Source organism: Drosophila tropicalis, unplaced genomic scaffold, assembly GCF_018151085.1.
Source record: "Drosophila tropicalis isolate 14030-0801.00 unplaced genomic scaffold, ASM1815108v1 contig_859, whole genome shotgun sequence".
Classification (NCBI taxonomy): Eukaryota; Metazoa; Arthropoda; class Insecta; order Diptera; family Drosophilidae; genus Drosophila; species Drosophila tropicalis.
The window spans coordinates 13,066,442-13,086,549 of record NW_027173353.1 but is presented as its reverse complement, the minus strand read 5'-3'; the positions used below and the strand labels follow the sequence as shown (position 1 = coordinate 13,086,549).

General features: G+C 37.5%; 2 protein-coding genes across 6 annotated transcripts; one reads left to right on the top strand and one right to left on the bottom strand.

Annotated features, from left to right (window-relative positions):
- Positions 1-5,155: 5,155 nt before the first annotated feature.
- Ank (Ankyrin) lies at positions 5,156-18,122 on the bottom strand. 3 transcript variants are annotated; one of them, XM_068296230.1, is made up of 15 exons: positions 18,095-18,122; positions 17,450-17,631; positions 15,993-16,100; positions 15,173-15,928; positions 14,657-14,939; positions 14,242-14,316; positions 13,102-13,205; positions 12,094-13,038; positions 8,582-8,912; positions 8,406-8,499; positions 8,125-8,349; positions 7,538-7,998; positions 6,102-7,481; positions 5,899-6,045; positions 5,156-5,660 (listed from the first exon to the last, which is right to left on the bottom strand). In XM_068296230.1, the coding sequence occupies exons 2-15, from the start codon at positions 17,612-17,614 to the stop codon at positions 5,440-5,442; spliced, it is 5,295 nt and encodes a 1,764-aa protein (XP_068152331.1). In that variant the 5' UTR covers positions 17,615-17,631; positions 18,095-18,122; the 3' UTR covers positions 5,156-5,439. The 3 variants fall into 3 exon arrangements, with proteins under 3 accessions (XP_068152331.1, XP_068152333.1, XP_068152332.1); XM_068296232.1 differs by lacking the exon at positions 18,095-18,122 and adding an exon at positions 17,940-18,042; XM_068296231.1 differs by lacking the exon at positions 18,095-18,122 and adding an exon at positions 17,936-18,023.
- A 361-nt stretch (positions 18,123-18,483) lies between these two features.
- Gar1 (Gar1 ribonucleoprotein) lies at positions 18,484-19,699 on the top strand. Of its 3 annotated transcripts, none has more exons than XR_011033272.1 (5): positions 18,484-19,081; positions 19,142-19,186; positions 19,247-19,285; positions 19,345-19,506; positions 19,564-19,699. XR_011033272.1 is itself a non-coding variant. In XM_068296809.1 (5 exons), the coding sequence occupies exons 1-5, from the start codon at positions 18,574-18,576 to the stop codon at positions 19,449-19,451; spliced, it is 639 nt and encodes a 212-aa protein (XP_068152910.1). In that variant the 5' UTR covers positions 18,559-18,573; the 3' UTR covers positions 19,452-19,699. The 3 variants fall into 3 exon arrangements, 2 of the variants coding, with proteins under 2 accessions (XP_068152909.1, XP_068152910.1); XM_068296809.1 differs by having other exon boundaries at positions 18,559-18,598; positions 18,659-19,081; positions 19,345-19,699; XM_068296808.1 differs by having other exon boundaries at positions 18,485-19,081; positions 19,345-19,699.
- Positions 19,700-20,108: the final 409 nt, after the last annotated feature.

Below are 20,108 nucleotides of genomic sequence, written 5' to 3'. Positions count from 1 at the left end.
ATTTTCTATTTTAAGGGAAGAGTAGAGATAATTTAGTGCAAAATCCATTACTTAAACTTGTTAGTAAAACTTTTCAGTAAAATTTTTAAAGTTATGATATAATATCTTACTCACTATCTTTTCTCGAGTATTATTTAAACGTGTTTATATTTTTGTAGGATATTGAAATTGATGTCAAGGTGTTAACCCTTGCCAAAATGGTATATTAATTTTGGTAAAAAGTGTGCATAAGAGAAGGCATCTCCGACTATATAAAGAATATATATTCTTGATCAGCCATACGAGTTCACATAGCCATATCCGTCTGGATCGACGCGATTTCCTTCTATATAAGATCGGTTGACTATATCGCATAGGGACGATCCGTCGAAAACAGTGATTTTTTTTTCAATAACTTCGATATTTTCTGGGCTGTTGTTACATTTTATAGCCAAATGACTGAAATATAATATTAAAACTAATGTACTAAAACTTTGCATTTATATTTTATGTTTTTGTATCTCAAATTATTCATATAAAAGTGTTCAAATATAGTGGCGTTTTGGTCTCGTTTTAGGTATTTATGCGGGTAATGTAATCTTTATTCACGCACAAAATGATGATTGGGATGATTTCATATTCCCCAGAAAATGTAAATATTTAAGTGCTATTAGGACACAAAAATATGTACATATGTACATACATATATGTATTCGTTATCCATAATCGTTTCCATTATCTACGACAAAAACTACCTTTCAGTATTGCTGCATCGGGGGGGAAAGTCGTCGGGGTTCGAACTCGAACAACAGATTTGTAGATTTAGTAGGTCTCCATTGAGCCACCGACTAGGTGGTACATACATACATACATGTATGTACATACATATGTTCTTACGGATTTGCGATGCCTTCCACTGGCAAAAATACCAACGAAAAGTTTTTTGCATCAGAACGCCATGTTCGCCACAGTGCTGAAATTTCAATGCGTTGGATGTGAGCATCTATAAACCGCTGCCTTCGCACATCTGAAATTAGTAGGATCATGTCAAATCCCATAGTAGCGGTTGGCCGAGCACTGACTTTTAACAGTACTTTTTGTTTTAAAGGATTGTTTTATGTACTTTTTAATGTTGCTGAGTCTACCAAATTTAACCAAAATCGGACCACTATCTCATATACATAGTTCACATAGAAAAAGCTTAAAAACACCTTCATAATATAGAGATGCTTTGGAGCATTTACTTACACTTCGACTAAAGTCGCATACAAACTTATTCGCAAACATTTATACACAGACAACATACACTGCATATGCCTACATCCTGCGTGAAGTTCTAAAGAAGTCGAAAACTTTGGTTAAGTTTTTATACCCTTGCAAAAAGGGTATATTAATTTTGGTCAGAAGTGTGCAACGCATAGAACAAAGCATCTCCGACCATACAAAGAATATATATTCTTGATCAGCACGACGAGACGAGTTTAAATACCCATGTCCGTCCGTCCGTCCGTCCGTCTGGATCAACGCAAACTCAGAGCTACAGAGCTGAAATGCACGTAGGCTTGTATATACTGCAGGGGTTGGATATCTCGGATTCAGCCGGATCGGACCACTATATCATGCTATTATCGTTAGAGAGTTTATTACGCCTATAAACGACTGTGCCAAATTTAATTAAGATCGGGTGACTATATCATATAGCTCCCATACAAACGTCCAAGTCACGAACAGTGACTTTCTCAATAACTTCGTTATTTTCTGAGCTATTGTCGTGAAACTTAATATTAGAGAGTTTACTACGCCTATAAGCGACTATGACAAATTTAATCAAGATCGGGTGACTATATCATATAGCTCCCATACAAACGGCCAAGTCACGAACAGTGACTTTCTCAATAACTTCGTTATTTTCTGAGCTATTGTCGTGAAACTTAATATTAGAGAGTTTACTACGCCTATAAGCGACTATGCCAAATTTGATCAAGATCAGGTGGCTATATCATATAGCTCCCATAGGAACGATTGGTCGAAAACAGTGACTTTTGTAAATAACTTCGTTACTTTTAACGCGATTGCTTTCAAATTAAACATTTCTTAATTTAATATATCTGTTAATAACTGTGCCGAATTTGATAAAGATCGGGTGACTATATTATATAGCTCCCATAGGAACGATCGGTGGAAAACAGTGACTATGATTAATATCTTCGTTATTTCCTATGATTGTAGGCCATTCTTTGGCAAACATAAGCCTTTTTAGATAAAACGTTCTTCCACATTGATGGCTAATAGGTAGGGAAAGAGTTACCATAAAAGTTGCAAGGGTATACAAACTTTGACGCGGTTGAAGCTAGCCCCGGCCTTTTGGTTTTTTTGTTACACACAACTAAAACATATAAATACACTTATGTTAGACATCTTACATCATACAAATCTCGATCTTTTCAATTTATTTCTTATACTAGTTCGTACATATATAGACAATTTACCTTATATCTGAAGCTTTTAAACTCTATGCCAAAAAATCGACGATCGGGTTGATTGGCTTAAAACGTGAAATGACTGTCTAGTCATAGTCATATATTTTGAGTAAAATATTTATACATATATATATATATTTATATTTTAGTTTACGTCAGTCGGCCCTTTTTTCTTTAATTTAGGGATAATATTAAAAAAAAGTGTATTTCTTTTTGTGTAAATTGTATTTATATGATTCCTTTATCCATTTCATACAATATTTTCTTAATTCTCATTTTTTGCTTGAACTAAAAATGCATCTATTTATAAATACAGTTAAGAATACAGTTATTAAAAAATTTCATTGTTCGAAATTGTATGGGAGCTATATGATATAGTGATCCGATCCTTCTGAATCCGAGATAACCCAAGCCCACATGTAGAATTTTAACTGTGAAGCTCTAACGGTCTAGGAGGAGTTTACGTTGATCCAGACGAACGAACAGTCGGACATGGCCTATATATACTTGTCTCGTCGTCCAAAAAGAATATACCCTTTTTGCAAGGGTATAATGAAGTAAGTGTCGCCGACTTCAAAACATGTAAGCACGTATGTACTTAAGATTCTATTTATGTTTTGGATAGCAGATCAAGTGTGCCCTTTTGTCCAAGCTATTAAAAATCGTTTATACTCATGACTTCGCTAGTTTCAGTCCGATTTTTATCAAAATTCGGTACGTTGATGGTTATTGCCGCCAAATGTTAGGGCTTTGCATTAGTTAAATGGGATGGGTGGTGTTGGAAATTGACACAAAATGTCATTCGGGGGTAGGAGTGTAAACCATTTTTAAGTGTTAGTCTATTACTTGTAGAACCTCAAAAGTTTAGCAAGTTATTCAATTTTTGTATTTAGAAGGAGATTTGGGATAGTAACGTCGTCTAAAAAGGGCCACAAAGGGGTTAGGCATCAAAATTTCTGTGATTAATGGACGGCCTCATACCATTTCACCCAAGTTCTCGAGATAGCGCCATGCTGACACGCAGTTCATTGTTTGTTTGGTTTTTGGAAAGATTGAATTGAAGCAGGTGACAAAAACGGCACGGCGTGGCACGGTAAAATATTTGATTTCCAACGGCAAATAATAAAAAAAAACCAGTCAATTATATATACAAAAGTTTACATAAGCATAAATAAAAACTCAAATTTCAACGCAACTCTTCGAAGGGGCACTTCCACGGTCGCTTACACGATTTTCGGAAGCAAAGTAAAACTTCATTTGGTAAATAATTTTAACAAAATTAATTTCTTTAGAATTTACCACAGATAATTTTTAGTAGTATTAATGGTTAAAAAAATTCTGCTTTCATTTTATATTTTTCAGTTTAATGAAGCTGTTAATAACTGTGCCAAATCTCATCGAGATCGAATGACGAAGATATACACATAAAAAGTGGCAATTTGTATTTTTCCTTCCAAGTCGATATATTCCATTAGTTGAGGTGGTGAAAGCCATATTCACCTGAATACGGGCTTGTTAGTTGGTGGTGTAGTATATTTTGGTGGTTAAAGAGTTTGAATCAAAATCCACCTGTATAAAAAACTATCCTTTGGCGACAATTTGCTCTAAGAATGAAATTTATATAGGCGTAAATGTCTACATTTTAATCTATTTCTAACCGTCTAACACTTAGACGATAAAAAGAGCCATTTTGGTGGGTGCCACGACATGTCCTGCAATATCCTTATATAATTTTCGGATTTTTTAAAATTTAGTTTTATTTAAATTACTTAAAAATTTTAGTGGTTGATCTTAAGAATTGCGTTTTTTCAAAAATTTCGGCTGAATCGTTAGAATCAGCTCATTTTCACATAGAGCAAAAGTGAGTACATGTTTGTTAGTTTAGGTTTTTAGATTTTATGTCCTTGTGCTAAAAGAATTTTAGTGTTCTATGTATCCTTTTTGGCTTACAAATGTGTAAGGAATATATAAAAAAATTTTGTTTCACTGGCATCAAAATTAAGAATCCTGTGCAATATTAAGTTAGAAACTTGCAAACATGTAGATAATGACTTTTGCTCCCCACTGTAGCTGTTATATAAGCAGACCATAAATAAGTATCCTATATTAGTAGCATTGCTCCCGACAAGGATTGTGGGGCGTTCTTTCGCGAACATAAGACTGTTTAGATAAAACGTTTTTCCACATTGAAAACTGTCGGAGCAAATAAACTTCACGCCTATATTTGGAATGCTATTGGGATTGCTATTTAAGCTACTTATAACCCGGGTAAGATAAAGTACGAAAATCATCCAGATCGGACCATTATGTTATGTAGTGATATTAGCTTCTATGATATATTTTGTTATATCCCGTGATTGAACCAGATACACTGGTTCCGAGTTATATGGCGTTAAATTTGATATAAATATCCAGTGGCGCTAAGGTGCCCATATGCTTTTGTGAGCGAGATAATGAGATATGCTTGTAAATTGCATGTGAACCGAATCTTTTGTTGTTATTATAACTTTAAATATATTTATTTTACTGGTGCGCAGTATACGTAAGTCGGCGAGATGACTTACTTACTTAATCTTATTATAAGTTGGTTGCATATGTTACACTTTACTTACTTACTTCGTGATATATGCATGTACATACATACATATGTATATTATTTTACATTGTGTGCTATAAAATATCATAGTCATTAAAAGTTTAGTTCAACAATTTATTCGGTTAGCTTGATACACTTGTTTCGTTCAAATATTCCGACAGAAATATTCATCAGACCCCACAAAAGATTGTATGGTTAATTTTAAACGTGTTCGATTTGATACAATTTATACATACAAACATACACATACATTTTGTTGTTTTTGATAAATAATGAATTGCTTGGTATAGACAAACAATGAACGATTACGATTAGGAGTATATTGATAAATAAATAAATAAATATAAGATGTCAATGCCTAGGCATGACAATACTTCAAAGACTCTACTCAGCTATATTCCTTGACGGGTTGATCTTGTTGCTGTCTATTGGTTCTGCCACACCTGCTGCTGCAGAAGATTCACTGGCGGCGAAGACTTTAGAGTGTTCACCGACATCCGCTGGGACCGACGAAGAATTGCGATTATGTATATCCGACAGAGACTTCATCAACACATCTTCGACGGCAGTTTGATCTGGTACCACACTCTGAATGTCTGCTAGCGCTGTTTTTGTGTATGTGATAAAAGTAATAAAAAATTATGCAAATGTCTCAATCTTTGGCTTGCATAGCTTGATAGTTCAAATATATATTCTACTTTCAGTAAGATCACTGGTTTTCCACTAAAAATCTTTGCAAAAAGTCAGTTCACATTGAAAGCTAAGTCATAGGTCAAGCATATTTTATAAGAAAAACACGCAAACCACTAGTTCATTTTGCTGGCTTGGTTGCAAGCAACTTACCCCTTTGTTCAATGTTCTCCTGAGCTTCTTCCAGCAACTGTAAAGTGTGCTCCTTTGCTGTATCATATACAATCTCCAAGTTGTACTCTAATTTTGTGTCCTCTAGAGCTTCTATTGGAGTCGGCGGCGGTGTTGCACAAGAAATACCTATTTGATAAGGTGTAAGAGCATGGGATGTCTCATTTTTGGTTTTATAGGCTTACCTTCGTTGGGCTCAACGTTCGGACCAGTAATTACCAAGGAATCTACGGCCTCCAATTTTCCCTGTTGACCGTTTTCAAGTTTTTCAACATTTTCGGATATTGACGTGTGATTAGGCTTCTCGTGTGAATCAAGTCTAGCAGTGGCCACATCCAATTCCAAAATGTCTGTGACAGGCTCCAGGTTAACGATGCACTTCTCGACAATGTCCCCACGACCAATTTTATACAAGGCTTGAGCCATGGCATTGCCAGTGGCACGGGAAGAGCCTTCTTGAGCTATCCAGAGCTGTAGCACAACAAGGCCCGGTTGCGTGTCACTAGCATATTCGGCTTTAACCAGGTCGATGTCAGTCTCGGGTACACCCAATTCTTTAGCCAGCTCCGGCCAATCGTTGCCTATTAGACTTGCAATGTCTGATAGTCGAATGTCGGCGCGCTGTATATCATCATTGTGAATAATGTCGGAGTGAGAGCCGTTTGTTGAAAATTTCGTTTGGTCAGCCGAAAGAACCCGGTTGTCTTTGGCGGCAGCGGAAGCTTTGATTTCTGCATTTATAAGATCCTTGTAATGGAGTCCGTGATTTATTTTATTCACATTTTTAAAAGTCTCTGTGTTGTTGTGAATACCGTTTCCATGCTGATGGTCAGATAAATCGCCCGATTGATGGTCCTCATCGGCTAGCGAAACATTTAATGCACAGATCGCTTGTGGAGAATCACCAGGACCAGATTTAAAGCAAACGTGACCTTGTGGTTGATCTTGATCCTTAATATGGACAATGAACGATAGTCGATTCTCGCGAAAAGCTTTGAACTTTATGCTTAACTGCTCGCCCGATTTTAAAACTGGCACCAAGTTGCCGGCAAAGTCTAAGTGAATATTTTGATCCTGAAGAACTTCAATGTCTCGGCTCTTGGCTACCTCCTTGAAATATTCCTGGTGTTCGAGAGTTTTGTCCTCCTTATCGTCTGTCATACAGAACACGGAGAGCTTTGCCTCGGTTGCTGATATGCGTTTTGCAAATATTACAAACTTCACCATAAAAGGCACCTGTGCCATGTAGGTGTACAACTCGGTTGCCATTCTGCCAGCGTCTGCGATATTACGGCAGTCCATTAGCCAAAAGCGAGCCGAGACTGTTGTTGTAAATGTAACGCTATCTTTAACAAATGCCAACGGTGTGGATCCAGTAACGTCTTCCCAAGCAGCCCGTGTCTGTCCACCAGTGATGGAGCACAGCAGCCTCAGAGTTGGAGCATGCACGTTAGCATTTCCATTACCCGTATATCCACTACCATATGGTGCATTCACCATGCCCTCGTTGCATGCTTTAGGTGCTGGAATACTCAGCGTAATCGCCTTATGAAACTTCCTTCGACCTTTTGTAAAAAGTAAAAATCAGCACTCAAATCACTATGATTCTAAACATACATACGCGGCTCAACAGTCACCACCGGTGATACAGCGACACCCTGGCCAAGCAGCTTGGAGCAATCGATCAAATCAACTGGTTGTGCCTGAAGACCGACCCGAATTTTCTTTGTCAATGCATGAGGAGGGAATATGGCCTGTACTTGAGGCACTGCTGTCGACGAAACAGTGCCGCCATCTGTCCCGATTGCATGAACTTCCTGTCGTATTCTAGATACAACAGCGAAGAAATGAGGCACATTTTGTGTCACGATGCGAATGATGCGGTTTGTATGTAGATCCTCCAGCGGATTTGCTTCCGTGTCGTTGCCAGCAGTTGCCTCGTTTAAGGCTTCCAGCGTGTATTCTTCGTTTTCGTATAAGCTGTGCTCGCGCCAGCTTTCACCATTGTCGGAGCGGAGTATAATGATTTCGCGTTCTTTTTCCCGCAGTGATCCAAAGTGGGGAACTTCCAAGACAATTGGGCTTAAAAATGCGTTTAAAATAATTATGAATATTTTGTGGATGTGGCATTGAGGTTCTAATGTTTTTATTGTAGTATCTATTCTGGATCCCAGAATTAAGTCAGTTCACTCTTTTCTTTTTACTTACCTTAAAAACTTTCCCTCAACAGGAGACATTTCCAGAATCCGACTTACCAGCGCCTCACCTTCCATTAGTGGGGGAGGATTTACTATCCTTTGTGGCTTTACGTAACGACAAGTAATTCGAGTAGGCTCCGTACAGGCCTTTGGCGGCACGTTAATGCGGACGCCACTATGACGACAGCCGCGCATGGATCCACCACGGGCGTCCACCAGAAACGATACAAGAAATCTAAAACCATAGATGAGTTTAATCAGTTAGAACTTTTAATTTCAGAGCATACATACCCCAGATGAACGGGTGGTCTAACTATGACAACATTATCACTCTTTCGTTCCATTGATGAAGTGTTTAAAGTGGTATTGACAGATTTCACGATTTCTAGAATTTCCGATTGTATTATATATTTTAGGCAACAATTTCGGATAGTAGTAAGAGATTATATTTCATAATCGCTACATACCTTTTTCATTGCAACCTCCCAAAGTTCCATCCGCCTGTTCAATGCCAGCACTTGTTGTATCAAAATTTTGGGTATCATGGTCATTGCTTGCCTTAAGATCATCGGTTGCCATGTACTTGTATTGATTGTGATCTAAAAGGTCGTCCCCTCCTTCATCTTCCGAGTCGGATAGTAATGTCTCGTGCATAAATTCTGGAGCCACAACCTTGTATTTTTCCTCCAGCACACCAGTCGTTGTATTAACCACCTCCATTTGAGTTACAACTTTAAGTGTCTCTACAGCAGTTACATATCCCAAATTGTGAGCAATATTTAGAGCTGTTTTACCATTCTGAAAAATGTATCAATGTAAAAGTTAACCGAATCGACAATTAAATGTATTGAAAAATCCGATTGCAAATGATGAAACAACTACCTACATGAACACACAGAAACTACGCCCAAAAATTGAATTTTATTTTGGAGTGCTAACGAATCGCACATACAAACACCATGCACGATCCCATACACTCAAATATATATACGTGAATACACACATATGTATGTACAAAATGAATGTATATACAGAAAGAAAAAATAACTATTTCATTATCCATAAGAATAGCATAAGAAAAAAGAGAAACAATCAAGAGAGCACAGGGTGAGTAATAATTTGGTTCCTTTGGATTTTTAACCACAAACGCTCATACTCTCTGGCACTAGGCACATCACTCTATTTCAATTTTGAATTGTGCTCAATATACTGGATTGTAGAATTAGTTCGGCTACCCTATCGATATGTGTGTATAATAAGTAACAAAATGTTTAAAAATAGACTCTGTGGACCAAAGTGAAATTGGGCATTGCTCTTTGGAGATTCGTGCGGATATCAATGTTTATGCTCGGTAAATTCGACGTCGATTGGTTTAAAATCTTGGAACATTTTGCAGACACATTCTCCGAGTTTCAACATTTCATAAACTCTCGGGATGTGAGGTGAAAAATAGTCATTCCATAAAGGATTTAAACACATTTGTAGCTAACAAATTTATGTTTTTTAAATCCTATCTGAATGCGGTATGCCGACAAACAAATGTTTTTTTATCTTCATACGACAAAGATTGATGAGACTTAAACTTCGTGAAATTTCAGTAATGTCTTCAAACAAATTCACGATTTTTAAACTACTAACACAAATATTTGTAGGGTATCATGCACAAGTCAAATGTCAAAACGATTGGAGAACGTACAGAAGCCCAAAACGTTTTACACAAATTGACCCACAACCAAAATAATTTATAAACCTGGTCTCAAATTCATCTAAACGGATCTAAATGCATTTTAATTTTCGGACTGTAAGCGGTCGAAATAACATCCTTCCATATGGATTTGTCTAAATCGAATGAGCCGTTGATACTTATCAATAAAATAGATACGTAGGTACTTTATGGACTCGGAGAAACCTACTTCCATCTGGCAGTTTAGCGACTTAATTTACTATTTCACCGTTTGAGCGCATTGTATAAATAAATACGTGTGAAAGAGATAGTACAATCTAAAATTAGCTACGAACATTCTGCGGCTTGACAGCGTAGAGAATGGAGATCATGTCTATGACGGGTCATTTATGTGTTATTTACTACGATAATTTACAAGATCGTAAAACTAAGTCGGAAAAACGTTTGACTGTACTCGATGTAAAATTTATGTTTCAAATTGTGTAAAAATCAAATTGACTTGCCAGGGCTAGGATCAAAGTTGTTTAAAAACCCTTCACAACTGACATTTGTATTATTCTTGTCACGACAACTAATTTATACCTAAATCATTGTAAAGATCGGCGATTCTGTAATCTGATATAGGGGCAATACAAAAATGTTTTAAATCTAGCTTCAAAAACTAAAAAATATATAAATTTCACGCTCTTAATTAGACATTTTCTATCACGTGATTGAGAATTTGTGGAATAGAAACAAGCTAACAAACGATCAAAAAGCTTACTTTATTGAGAAATATCTCAGTAAAAATGTAACCATCTTTTTAAAGAAGCCTGGTGAGAAATTTTTCACGATATGTTTGGAAAAACTTAAACAATACCAAACCTTATTGAATAAGTTTGAGGCCTTAGGTACCTCTATATTAAACCATTTTCAAGAAATTCAACTTGAAAATCAAGAATTTAGGATTCGAAAACCGACTACTTCGCAGACTCGTATAGGCTCCTTGGTTCGTTAAAAACAATTACATAGTAATTGTTACATATCTAATTATAATTTCCATAAAGTCAGAGACTTAAAAACTTGGCGACCGATATTCTGTAAGAATTAATAGTATTCCTGGAAAACAGTCAAATTCTAAAGTGACTTTTGTTCTGTTTACTAGGTATAGGATTACGATTGAGTATGATAGATGTATATATAAAAAATCCTTTAATAAAACGTATGATATCGTGTCTAACATAACATAACATCTTGAGCTTTGTCTTTGTATTTCATTCACGTTCGATGTTATATTCTAAATATCAAAGAAGCAGTTAACTTCATCGGCTATGCCGAAGTTTATATACTTTTGCAGTCCTTGGCAATAATATTTCTACCTGTTCAAAATTTGTTTTCTGCAATTCAATTCATCAATATACAAACAAAAGAATTTTACTCTTTATACTACAATTTGTTCTTCTTCCGTCATTCCCTAAGCAAAGCAACGCACGCAAACACATATATGTAGTTTATGTAGAGTTGTGCGTGTGTGTGTCTGCATGTGCTCTGTTGATGACGAATGAGCAGTAGGTAGCAAGCAGCGCTGCCGGCAGACATGGGAGCAGAGCGGATTTATATTGACTGTAACTTGTGTTCCATTTTTTTCGATCGGATTCAAATTTTGTGATCCGAGGTTTTATGTCCAATATTATCACATATGTTAATTTCATAGCGATACTCCAATTTCTTCACCTATGTTCGTTCTAGAACTATATAATATAGTGGTACGATCCGATGATTTTTATACTTTATCTCACCTGGGCTATAAGTAGCTCAAGTACCAAGTTTCATCCTAATAGCTCTAAAGATGGATGAGTAAAACGCATACACACCAAGGGACGGACATGGCTATATCGACTCAACTTCTCATGCTGATCAAGATTATACAAACTTCTCCTTCTGTGCGTTACAAACATCTGACCAATTTTAACAAGGTATAAGAAGAGTAATAATGTTTGTTTGTGTATTGATGAATTGAGTTGCAGAAAACAAATTTTGAACATGTAAAATTATTATTGTCAAGGACTGCAAGGGTAAACTTCGGCATATCCGAAGTTAACTTCTTTGATATTTTTTAATACTGTACCGATATACCGATACTAGACCAAGAATTTCCTTCCTCATCTTTATAAATGACGTAAACGTTTACATATGTGTAATAGAGTTGTTATAGTTGTGATACTTTTTAGAATGATGATTCTATATGCCTCAATAGTTACAGGTATTGACTTTAAAGCAAAGATGTGCAAGTATGAAGTCTATGTGAAAACTTACATTTGCTACGGCATCGGGATTCGCTTTATTGCGCAGAAGCAGGTTAATGACCATTGTGTGTCCTTGTTGGGCGGCTTGATGCAGTGGGGTGTATCCAATATTTGTTGTCATTTCTATATTTGCGTCGTTTTCTAGTAGAAATTTAATCAGATTGATTTGTCCATAATGAGCGGCAATATGAAGGGGAGTGTACCCGGACTTCGTTCGCTCCGAAATACATGCTCCGTGATTAAGCAGAACTTGGGCCACAGAAACATGCCCTTCCTGAGCAGCCAAGTGTAGAGGTGTCAGCCCGTTTTTGCCGGGTACACTCGTGGAACCGTGTTCCAACAAGAGTTGGACCATATCAAGATGCCCTTCCTGAGCCGCAAGATGCAACGGAGTAAAGCCCGATTTACTCTGAATGTTGGCATCGGCGCCGTGCTGCAACAAGTGCTGGGCTATTTCCAAGTTATTCTTTTTAGCCGCAATGTGTAGGGCGCTGTGTCCATTGCGAGCGCATATTTGGGGTGAAGCTCCTTTATCAAGCAGCAGTGTAGCCACTGTCTGATGATCGTAGTGTGCGGCAATGTGAAGAGCCGTCACTTCGTTTTTACCCTGACAATCTATAGGAGCACCCTTCTCCAGCAATAGCTTGACTACTTCCGGTTTGCCATATTTACAGGCGAGATGCAACGGTGTGAATCCTTTTTTTGTAACCGCATCCAACTGAGCACCATTCTCCAGCAACACTTGGCATACTTCCTCCTGCCCCTCCTTAGCAGCAATATGTAAAGCGGTATAGTTATCCTTAGTACTGGCCTCCACCTTTGCTCCATGTTGGATCATTAGCATAATTATGTCAATGTTGCCCAATCGAGAGGCCACATGAAGGGGAGTCTGTCCCTCCCGTGCAATAGCGTCCACCTGTGCCCCATTGCGCAATAGAATACGAATGATGTCGGTCTGTACAAACAATACAATTAGTCAATTACACATTTAAATTCATTAATAGCAGTATACACCAACCTGATTAGCACGCGCCGCCAAGTGGAGCGGAGTTTCTCCTCGAACTGTGGGCACATCAGGGCTGGCACTATATTGTAACAAAAATATTACAATGTTCATGCATCCTGAAAGCAAGCAATGTTGTTTATGAGTATACATATAGCAAAAGGTCAACCTGTATTGATGTTAAAAAGTTAGTTTTTCAATAATTTTTACACGCATGCAAAAGGGTACATTAATTTTGGTCAGGTGCAACGCATAGAAGGAATCATTTCCGACCATATAAAGTTTATATATTTTTAAAAAGAACCACGAGACGAGTTAATATAGCCATGTCCGTCCATCTGCATCAACGCAAACTTCTCCTAGAGCGTAAGAGCTACCGAGCATGTTGGCTTGTATATACTGCACATGTTGTATATCTCGGATTCAGCCGGATCGGACCACTATATCATAGCTCCCATACAAGCATTCGAATTTTTAGATAAAACGTTTTTCCACTTTCACAGTTATAGGTAAGGAAAATTGAACGAAAAACTTGAACTTTGACGCTGGCGAAGTTAGCCACGGCTGTCTGGTTTAAACTCAGTTCTGTTTCTTAAACATCGTTTTATGTTATAAGAATTTTCTTTATTATGAGATATTATTTCTAATTTCTTTTCCAAATAATTTATTTATGGATGCTTTTTAATAATATCGTGTTTTGTTCTTGACAATTTTCAATCGTATTGGTCCAAAATATATTCGCGAATGTATGTAATATACTTTACACCGCTGGTCAATAGGTTAGGCGCACTCTTCCTTAATAGAGTTAGACGCAAAAATTTAAAAATAAACTCGATCAGTGTACATACTACACGAGTCTACAACTTTGGCGTCTGTAGCTCCTATAGTCTCTGAGATCTAGATGTTTATTCGGACGGATGAACGTGGCTAGATCAATTTGGCTGTTGATACTGATCAAGAATATATAGATGGGGTCGGAAAAGCTTCCTTCTGCCTTCACTCTATGGGTGTATGGTAAATTTATTTATTCTAACACCTTTCTAGCTAATTCCAAAAAAGTCATTGGAATAGAAGCACTTAACGTTTCTGTCTTGTATTGACAACTGCTGGTAATTTAATTAATTTAACCAATTACAAATGTGTTGCCTTACTTACCCATAAAACTAGCCACGTGTAATGGTGTAAGACCTGATTCTGTGGTCGCTCCAATGTTGGCTCCGTGTTTGATTACTAAAAATAATATACATACATATGATAAGTGCAATTAGAATTTTGTCTTCATTTTAAATTCATAGCTTTGTAGTTTTCATGGCCTAGCTTAATGTGTAATACACTTAAGACCCGGACTTTAAAACCTGTATGTAACCAATGTACAACGTAATTTTAGCCAATTTAATAATGTTTTCCGGACAGAATTACATAATCTTTGACTGGAATCTGGCACAGAATATATATCTAGAAGACCCTCTAACCAGAGGCCCTTTCTTTAGGTTTGTATTGGGACCAACCAAGCACTCACCAAAATTCCTGCTACATATGTAACATGTTCTAATGAAATTAAAAAACTTACACAATTCGGCCACTTTGATTCGATTCTTTTTGCATGCAATATGTAGAGGGGTAAATCCATTTAAGGCACGCGAATTCGGATTTGCTCCGTAGTCAAGAAGCAATTTCGCCACACGAACATGGCCACAGTGTGCAGCCACATGCAGTGCTGTCAAATAGTCTACTGTCACCTCATCGACAGGTGCCTTATGATCGAGAAGCAACCGAGCAGCTTCATCATGCTCGCCCTGGGCGGACATATGAAGCGCCGAGAGTCCATTTTTCGTCTTTGACAAAATGGGAGCCTTTAAAAAATAAATATATTATTAGATTTCTCATATTTTTACTTTTACTTTAGATTAAACGTTTAACCGTGAATCTTATTTTAAATTTATCCGATTAGAAAAATGAAGATTCAACAAAATGATAGTTTAGTTATAAAGTTATCATCGTCATCACCATATCATATATTTTCCGGTCGCGTCTGTATGTAATCTGTTAATCGTGAAAATTGCACCACATTACTAATTAAAGGTACCTGATGCCGTAATAGCAGCTCAATAACAGCAACGTGACCGGATCGGGCAGCACAATGCAGAGGCGTTAGACCGTCTCGCGTAGCTGCGTCAATGCGTGCGTTACGTGCCAACAGGAGGCTGCAAACCTCCGTCTTGCCCCACTTGCAAGCCACATGAAGCGGCGATATGTTATGCTTGGCCGTATAATTAGCATCGGCCCCTCGATCGAGCAACAAAGTGGCAATATCCGCATTTCCATAATGCGATGCAATATGAAGGGGTGTAAAGCCCGATTTAGAGACGATATCAGCATTTTGATCATGCTGTAATAGCAGCGTAGCGGCAGTTACATCGTTCTTTTTAGCGGCAATGTGCAGGGCAGGTAGCCGTACTTTTCCACGTACATCACTCTCCAGTAAAACGGCTACAACTTTGTCGTGTCCTTGCTGCATGGCTACTGCTAGCGGTGTAAAACCATCTTCTGTGGCCAGTGAAGGATTTGCACCTTTGGCCAGTAGCAAGCGACAACAACCATCGTGGTTCTCTTGTGCCGCCATATATAGCGGAGTGAATCCATTTAGCGACTGAACATTTACATTTGCACTGTGTTGAATGAGTTGCTTAATAACCTGCTGCTGGCCAGCCAGCGAAGCTATGTGCAACGCTGTGTTGCCCTTTTTGGTGGCGTTGTCGACCTTGATACCTCGCTTCAATAGCTCTGCACAGATCTCAACATATCCATCTTTCGCCGCCAAGTGTAATGCATTAAGTCCATTCTTTAAAAGCAAAATCTGTTTTAGCCCAAGTCGAACATTTCAGTCTATTCCATAGTTTACTTACTGCGTTGCACGTATTAATGTCTGAAATTTGGCCGCTCTCGATAAACTCTAGAACCTTGCGTAGGTCACCACTGCGAGCAGCGCGCAAAAACGATATTGTTGCGTCGATCTATAAAGAAATAATTACATATATAAGAATACTAAATATTTAGTCAGCTCCATACATATTTATGAATACGATACACCACAGCATTTAAAGTTAGCAAGAACGGCTTATAAATGTAATTTTACAAATCAATCAATTTTAATACACTTTATATGCGATTTAAATTTAAATTTTGATTGAATTTGACTGCTTTGCTAATGCTAGACAGCCGATAGAAGACTTTTACTTTCACTATATAACTTAACCATGGACTTTTTAAACTTTCAATCCAATAAGAAAGGTATTACCATTTCCGCATTATTTCTTAAGGAAATTAAAGGTGCGATTGAAACTTTATCGTTTAAAATCGTCCTACATCGATCATCGCGATATTGGGGTGCACAGTAAATCACGGTAAATCAAACTTTTAAAATATATCTTTCAACTTCTGAAATTGTCTGTCTTATAGAATAAAATCAAATTATGTCAGATTTATATTCGAAAGATTAAGAGATCTTGATTTTTTGTTGGGGCGCTAATCGCTTATTGCAAAAACAAAACCAATATTTTTTTAAACTTATTATGTATTATTATTAATTTTTGTAAGTGTATTAATGAAGTCTTTGATTTATTTCTATATTAAAAATTAAGGGGTGGATCGATTGTTCGGGTGTGGACATCTGTTGTATAGTTTTTTGAGAATATCGTACAAGAAACAAAAAAGGTTTTCAGATTTAAATTATTTTTCGGATGGATTGTTTAAAGGATGGTTTGTCCTTGACCAATTCTTTTTTCTTCTTTCTTTTTGTCGTGGAACGTTCTTGGCTAACGAATATTCAATTTGCCTGTTGTAATATCACGGCTTTAGCTGCCGACACCTTGTAAGGCACCAAATCAACCTTTTATATAAAAGGTGTTTTACTTCGACACCTGTGCATATTCCTATTCTTCTTATTTTAAACAAATTTTTGGTCTTTAACCGATAAACGAACAGAAACTGTTAAACTGTGTCCAACCGATTTATCCAAACTGTGTCAATTTTTTTCATCTTTTAAAAAGTTCCCTACTGCACATTTGAGAATTTGACTTCGGAATCAGTCTTAACTAAAAACCACAATTTTTAACCAAATGATATCATAACTACGCCTATGACACACACTCTCGCTCTGTTGAGCAGCGGCGACATCAGCAATTGACAATATCATTGAACATATTTATGTGTGCATGTTGAATTGTTTATATGTGTGTGTAACACAGACAGTGATCTCATACCATAGGATGGTAGAATTGCTCTAGATTTCTGCCCAATTAAATTCGTTTCGGAATGTCACACACACACAAACACAGACACAAACAAAAATCTGCCCTTTTACCTGTTTTTCATGCTTGGGATTCCCGTTTCCATTTTCATTCGTTTTATCCATGCTTATGATCATTCCGCTGCTACTCCTTGTTTGGTTTTTATTTTGGACTGGATGCACTGCTTTGGGATGTTGTGTTGGCGACTCACTTCCGTTTTTTATTTCTCCTAGTGTCATGCTTGGTCTCCCAATTTCTGAAAGTGTATCACAAAAACAACTTGTAAGCCAAACAAAACACATACACATACAATGTACATATCTTATATAGCCGCAAAGCACCACTTGCACGCACTTGCGCTATTATATTGTATTGTATTTGTCTGAATTGCACATAGGCCATGCCAATAAAAGCTATGTATCTATGGCTGTCTCTGAACTTCGATTCTTCTTTACATTTTAGAAGCACATAATTTTTAATAAAGGACTAACTCGTTTATGTCACTGTTCTATGACTATGACGTCATTCCACTTTACACTTGTATGAGCATTTATACATACATACACGTCAACACGCTGAAAAAATACCCGTCGATAATGTTTAGAATAACAAAATATAAATTACTGCATTGACGTGGTCGTGCTACCAGCAAACAGTTTACTTTTATTCTATTTATTTCTTATTTACAATTTAAGTAGAATTTATTTATGTACACTTACGGCGGAGAAAGTTGTTGTACCTCGCGATGTCGATAATAACTGACTTATCGATAACACATCCGCCCAAACGATGTGTAAACAGCCCTTAGCAAAACAATGTAAAGTAAAATTTTACACTGGAGAACCGCGCTAATAATTTAATAATGGCAAATCAAAGTGAAATTTTGACATCAATTAAATAACATGAATTTTGAACACGCATAAATTAATAACTTTAATGAAATGAATGAAAGAGAATTTTCAAAATATGTTCTGGTTTTTGGAGAATATACCCTTTCTACATATGTATGGACGGGCCAGATTTATGCTTCCGAGAATACCCTGTACTTAGTATGTAGATAACCTTGCAACCCTAACAAAGCATGGAATTAGATTTGGAACTGGTTCCAAAGAACGAATTCCATAGAGGAAATCGCGCACGTGTTTGTGTCTGTTGATTTAAATTTGAATCTAACACGTTTTAAACCTTTAAAATTTCAATGGCATTTGGAAGACCCCGTGGTGGTGGTGGCGGTGGCGGTGGCGGAGGCGGCGGCAGAGGATTCCGTGGCGGTGGTGGTAGAGGTGGTGGCGGCGGGGGAGGCTTTGGAGGTGGCGGCGGAGGAAGAGGTTTTCGTAGTGGCGGTGGACGTGGAGGATTTGACCAAGGACCGCCAGAGCGGGTCATTCCGATTGGCAACTTTGTTTACACATGCCAGAATGATCTTGTTTGCAAAGTGGACATCGACGATGTACCATACTTCAATGCACCCATATTCTTGGAGAACAAAGAGCAGGTTGGCAAAATCGACGAAATCTTCGGCACTGTGCGGGACTATTCAGTCTCGATAAAGCTGTCAGAAAATGTTTATGCAAACAGTTTTAAGCCCCAACAAAAGCTCTTCATTGATCCCGGCAAGCTGCTGCCGATTTCAAGATTTTTGCCAAAACCTCCCCAGCCCAAGGGCGCCAAGAAAAAGGGTGGCGTAAATAGTCGTGGTGGCATAGGTAACTTTTAAGAAACATTGCCTCTTGTGTTAGCAATTAAACATAATTTTCCCTCTTTAGGTGGCGGTCGCGGAGGCGGAGGTGGCTTTAACCGAGGAGGATCGGGTAAGAAATTATTGCATTGATCTCTGAACCTAAAACTATTTCATAAAACATCTATTTTAGGCGGCGGTCGTGGAGGCGGCTTCAATCGAGGTGGTTCGGGTAAGAAAATTTTTCCTTGCTCTCGAAATCCGTTTATAAATAAATGAAATATTCTTTAGGTGGTCGTGGTGGTGGCGGAAACTTCCGAGGAGGCGGAGGTCGTGGAGGCGGCAACTTCAACAAAGGTCGTGGCGGCGGCGGGGGTGGCGGCCGCGGACGTTGGTAGTTTGATAATAACATTAGCAGCGTTAATTATTATCCATAGAAATATAAGACAGTAGGTACGTTCGTTCGTAAATTGGTGGAGCTTAATTCCATTGAAATATGAATAATTTTAGTTTGCAGTTAACAAAGAGTCGACGTATGTAGTTATAACGGAGATGACATTTTGAAATCCTATCCTACGTTTGTAATACAATTTTTGTAAAATAAACCATTAACTTCTAAAAACAGACACATAACAGCAACCCTAAACATCCTATGTTTTTCCAAATATCAAACAGCAAAGGTTACTATAACTTCCAGATGCTCAATTAAAATGAGAAGTTAAATGAAAGCAAAACTTTGAAATCATAACACGAAACTATAACCTCAATCAGGACAACCATAGTTTTGATGATAATTAAAGAGGTAAAGAATAAGAAGTCCTGGTAGAGTTTTCTGTAAAAATTACTTTTATTGCTGAAATAAACAAAATGATGTTAGTCGTATCGAGGACTTCGGTATACCATGCACCAAGTGAACAAATATTAAATTGTTTTTACATGCCTCATAGCAAATCCTATCTCGCTCACTCCCTACGGCCAACTCCGTACTTATGGAACCAAAGTAAAATACGTTATTACGTATTTTTTGTATATTTCTAGTCTGATTTCAATAAAAG

What these genes read in the sequence shown, in the direction of transcription:
- Ank (XM_068296230.1), bottom strand. Translation starts at nt 17,614, where the DNA reads ATGACACTAGGAGAAATAAAAAACGGAAGTGAGTCGCCAACACAACAT. An exon ending in ACATTAATACGTGCAACGCA is followed by an intron (nt 15,929 to 15,992) that starts GTAAGTAAACTA and finishes TTGCTTTTAAAG; the next exon opens with AATGGACTTAATGCATTACA. An exon ending in AGACCACCCGTTCATCTGGG is followed by an intron (nt 8,350 to 8,405) that starts GTATGTATGCTC and finishes CTATGGTTTTAG; the next exon opens with ATTTCTTGTATCGTTTCTGG.
- Gar1 (XM_068296808.1), top strand. Translation starts at nt 18,574, where the DNA reads ATGGCATTTGGAAGACCCCGTGGTGGTGGTGGCGGTGGCGGTGGCGGA. An exon ending in CTTTAACCGAGGAGGATCGG is followed by an intron (nt 19,187 to 19,246) that starts GTAAGAAATTAT and finishes CATCTATTTTAG; the next exon opens with GCGGCGGTCGTGGAGGCGGC. An exon ending in CTTCAATCGAGGTGGTTCGG is followed by an intron (nt 19,286 to 19,344) that starts GTAAGAAAATTT and finishes AATATTCTTTAG; the next exon opens with GTGGTCGTGGTGGTGGCGGA.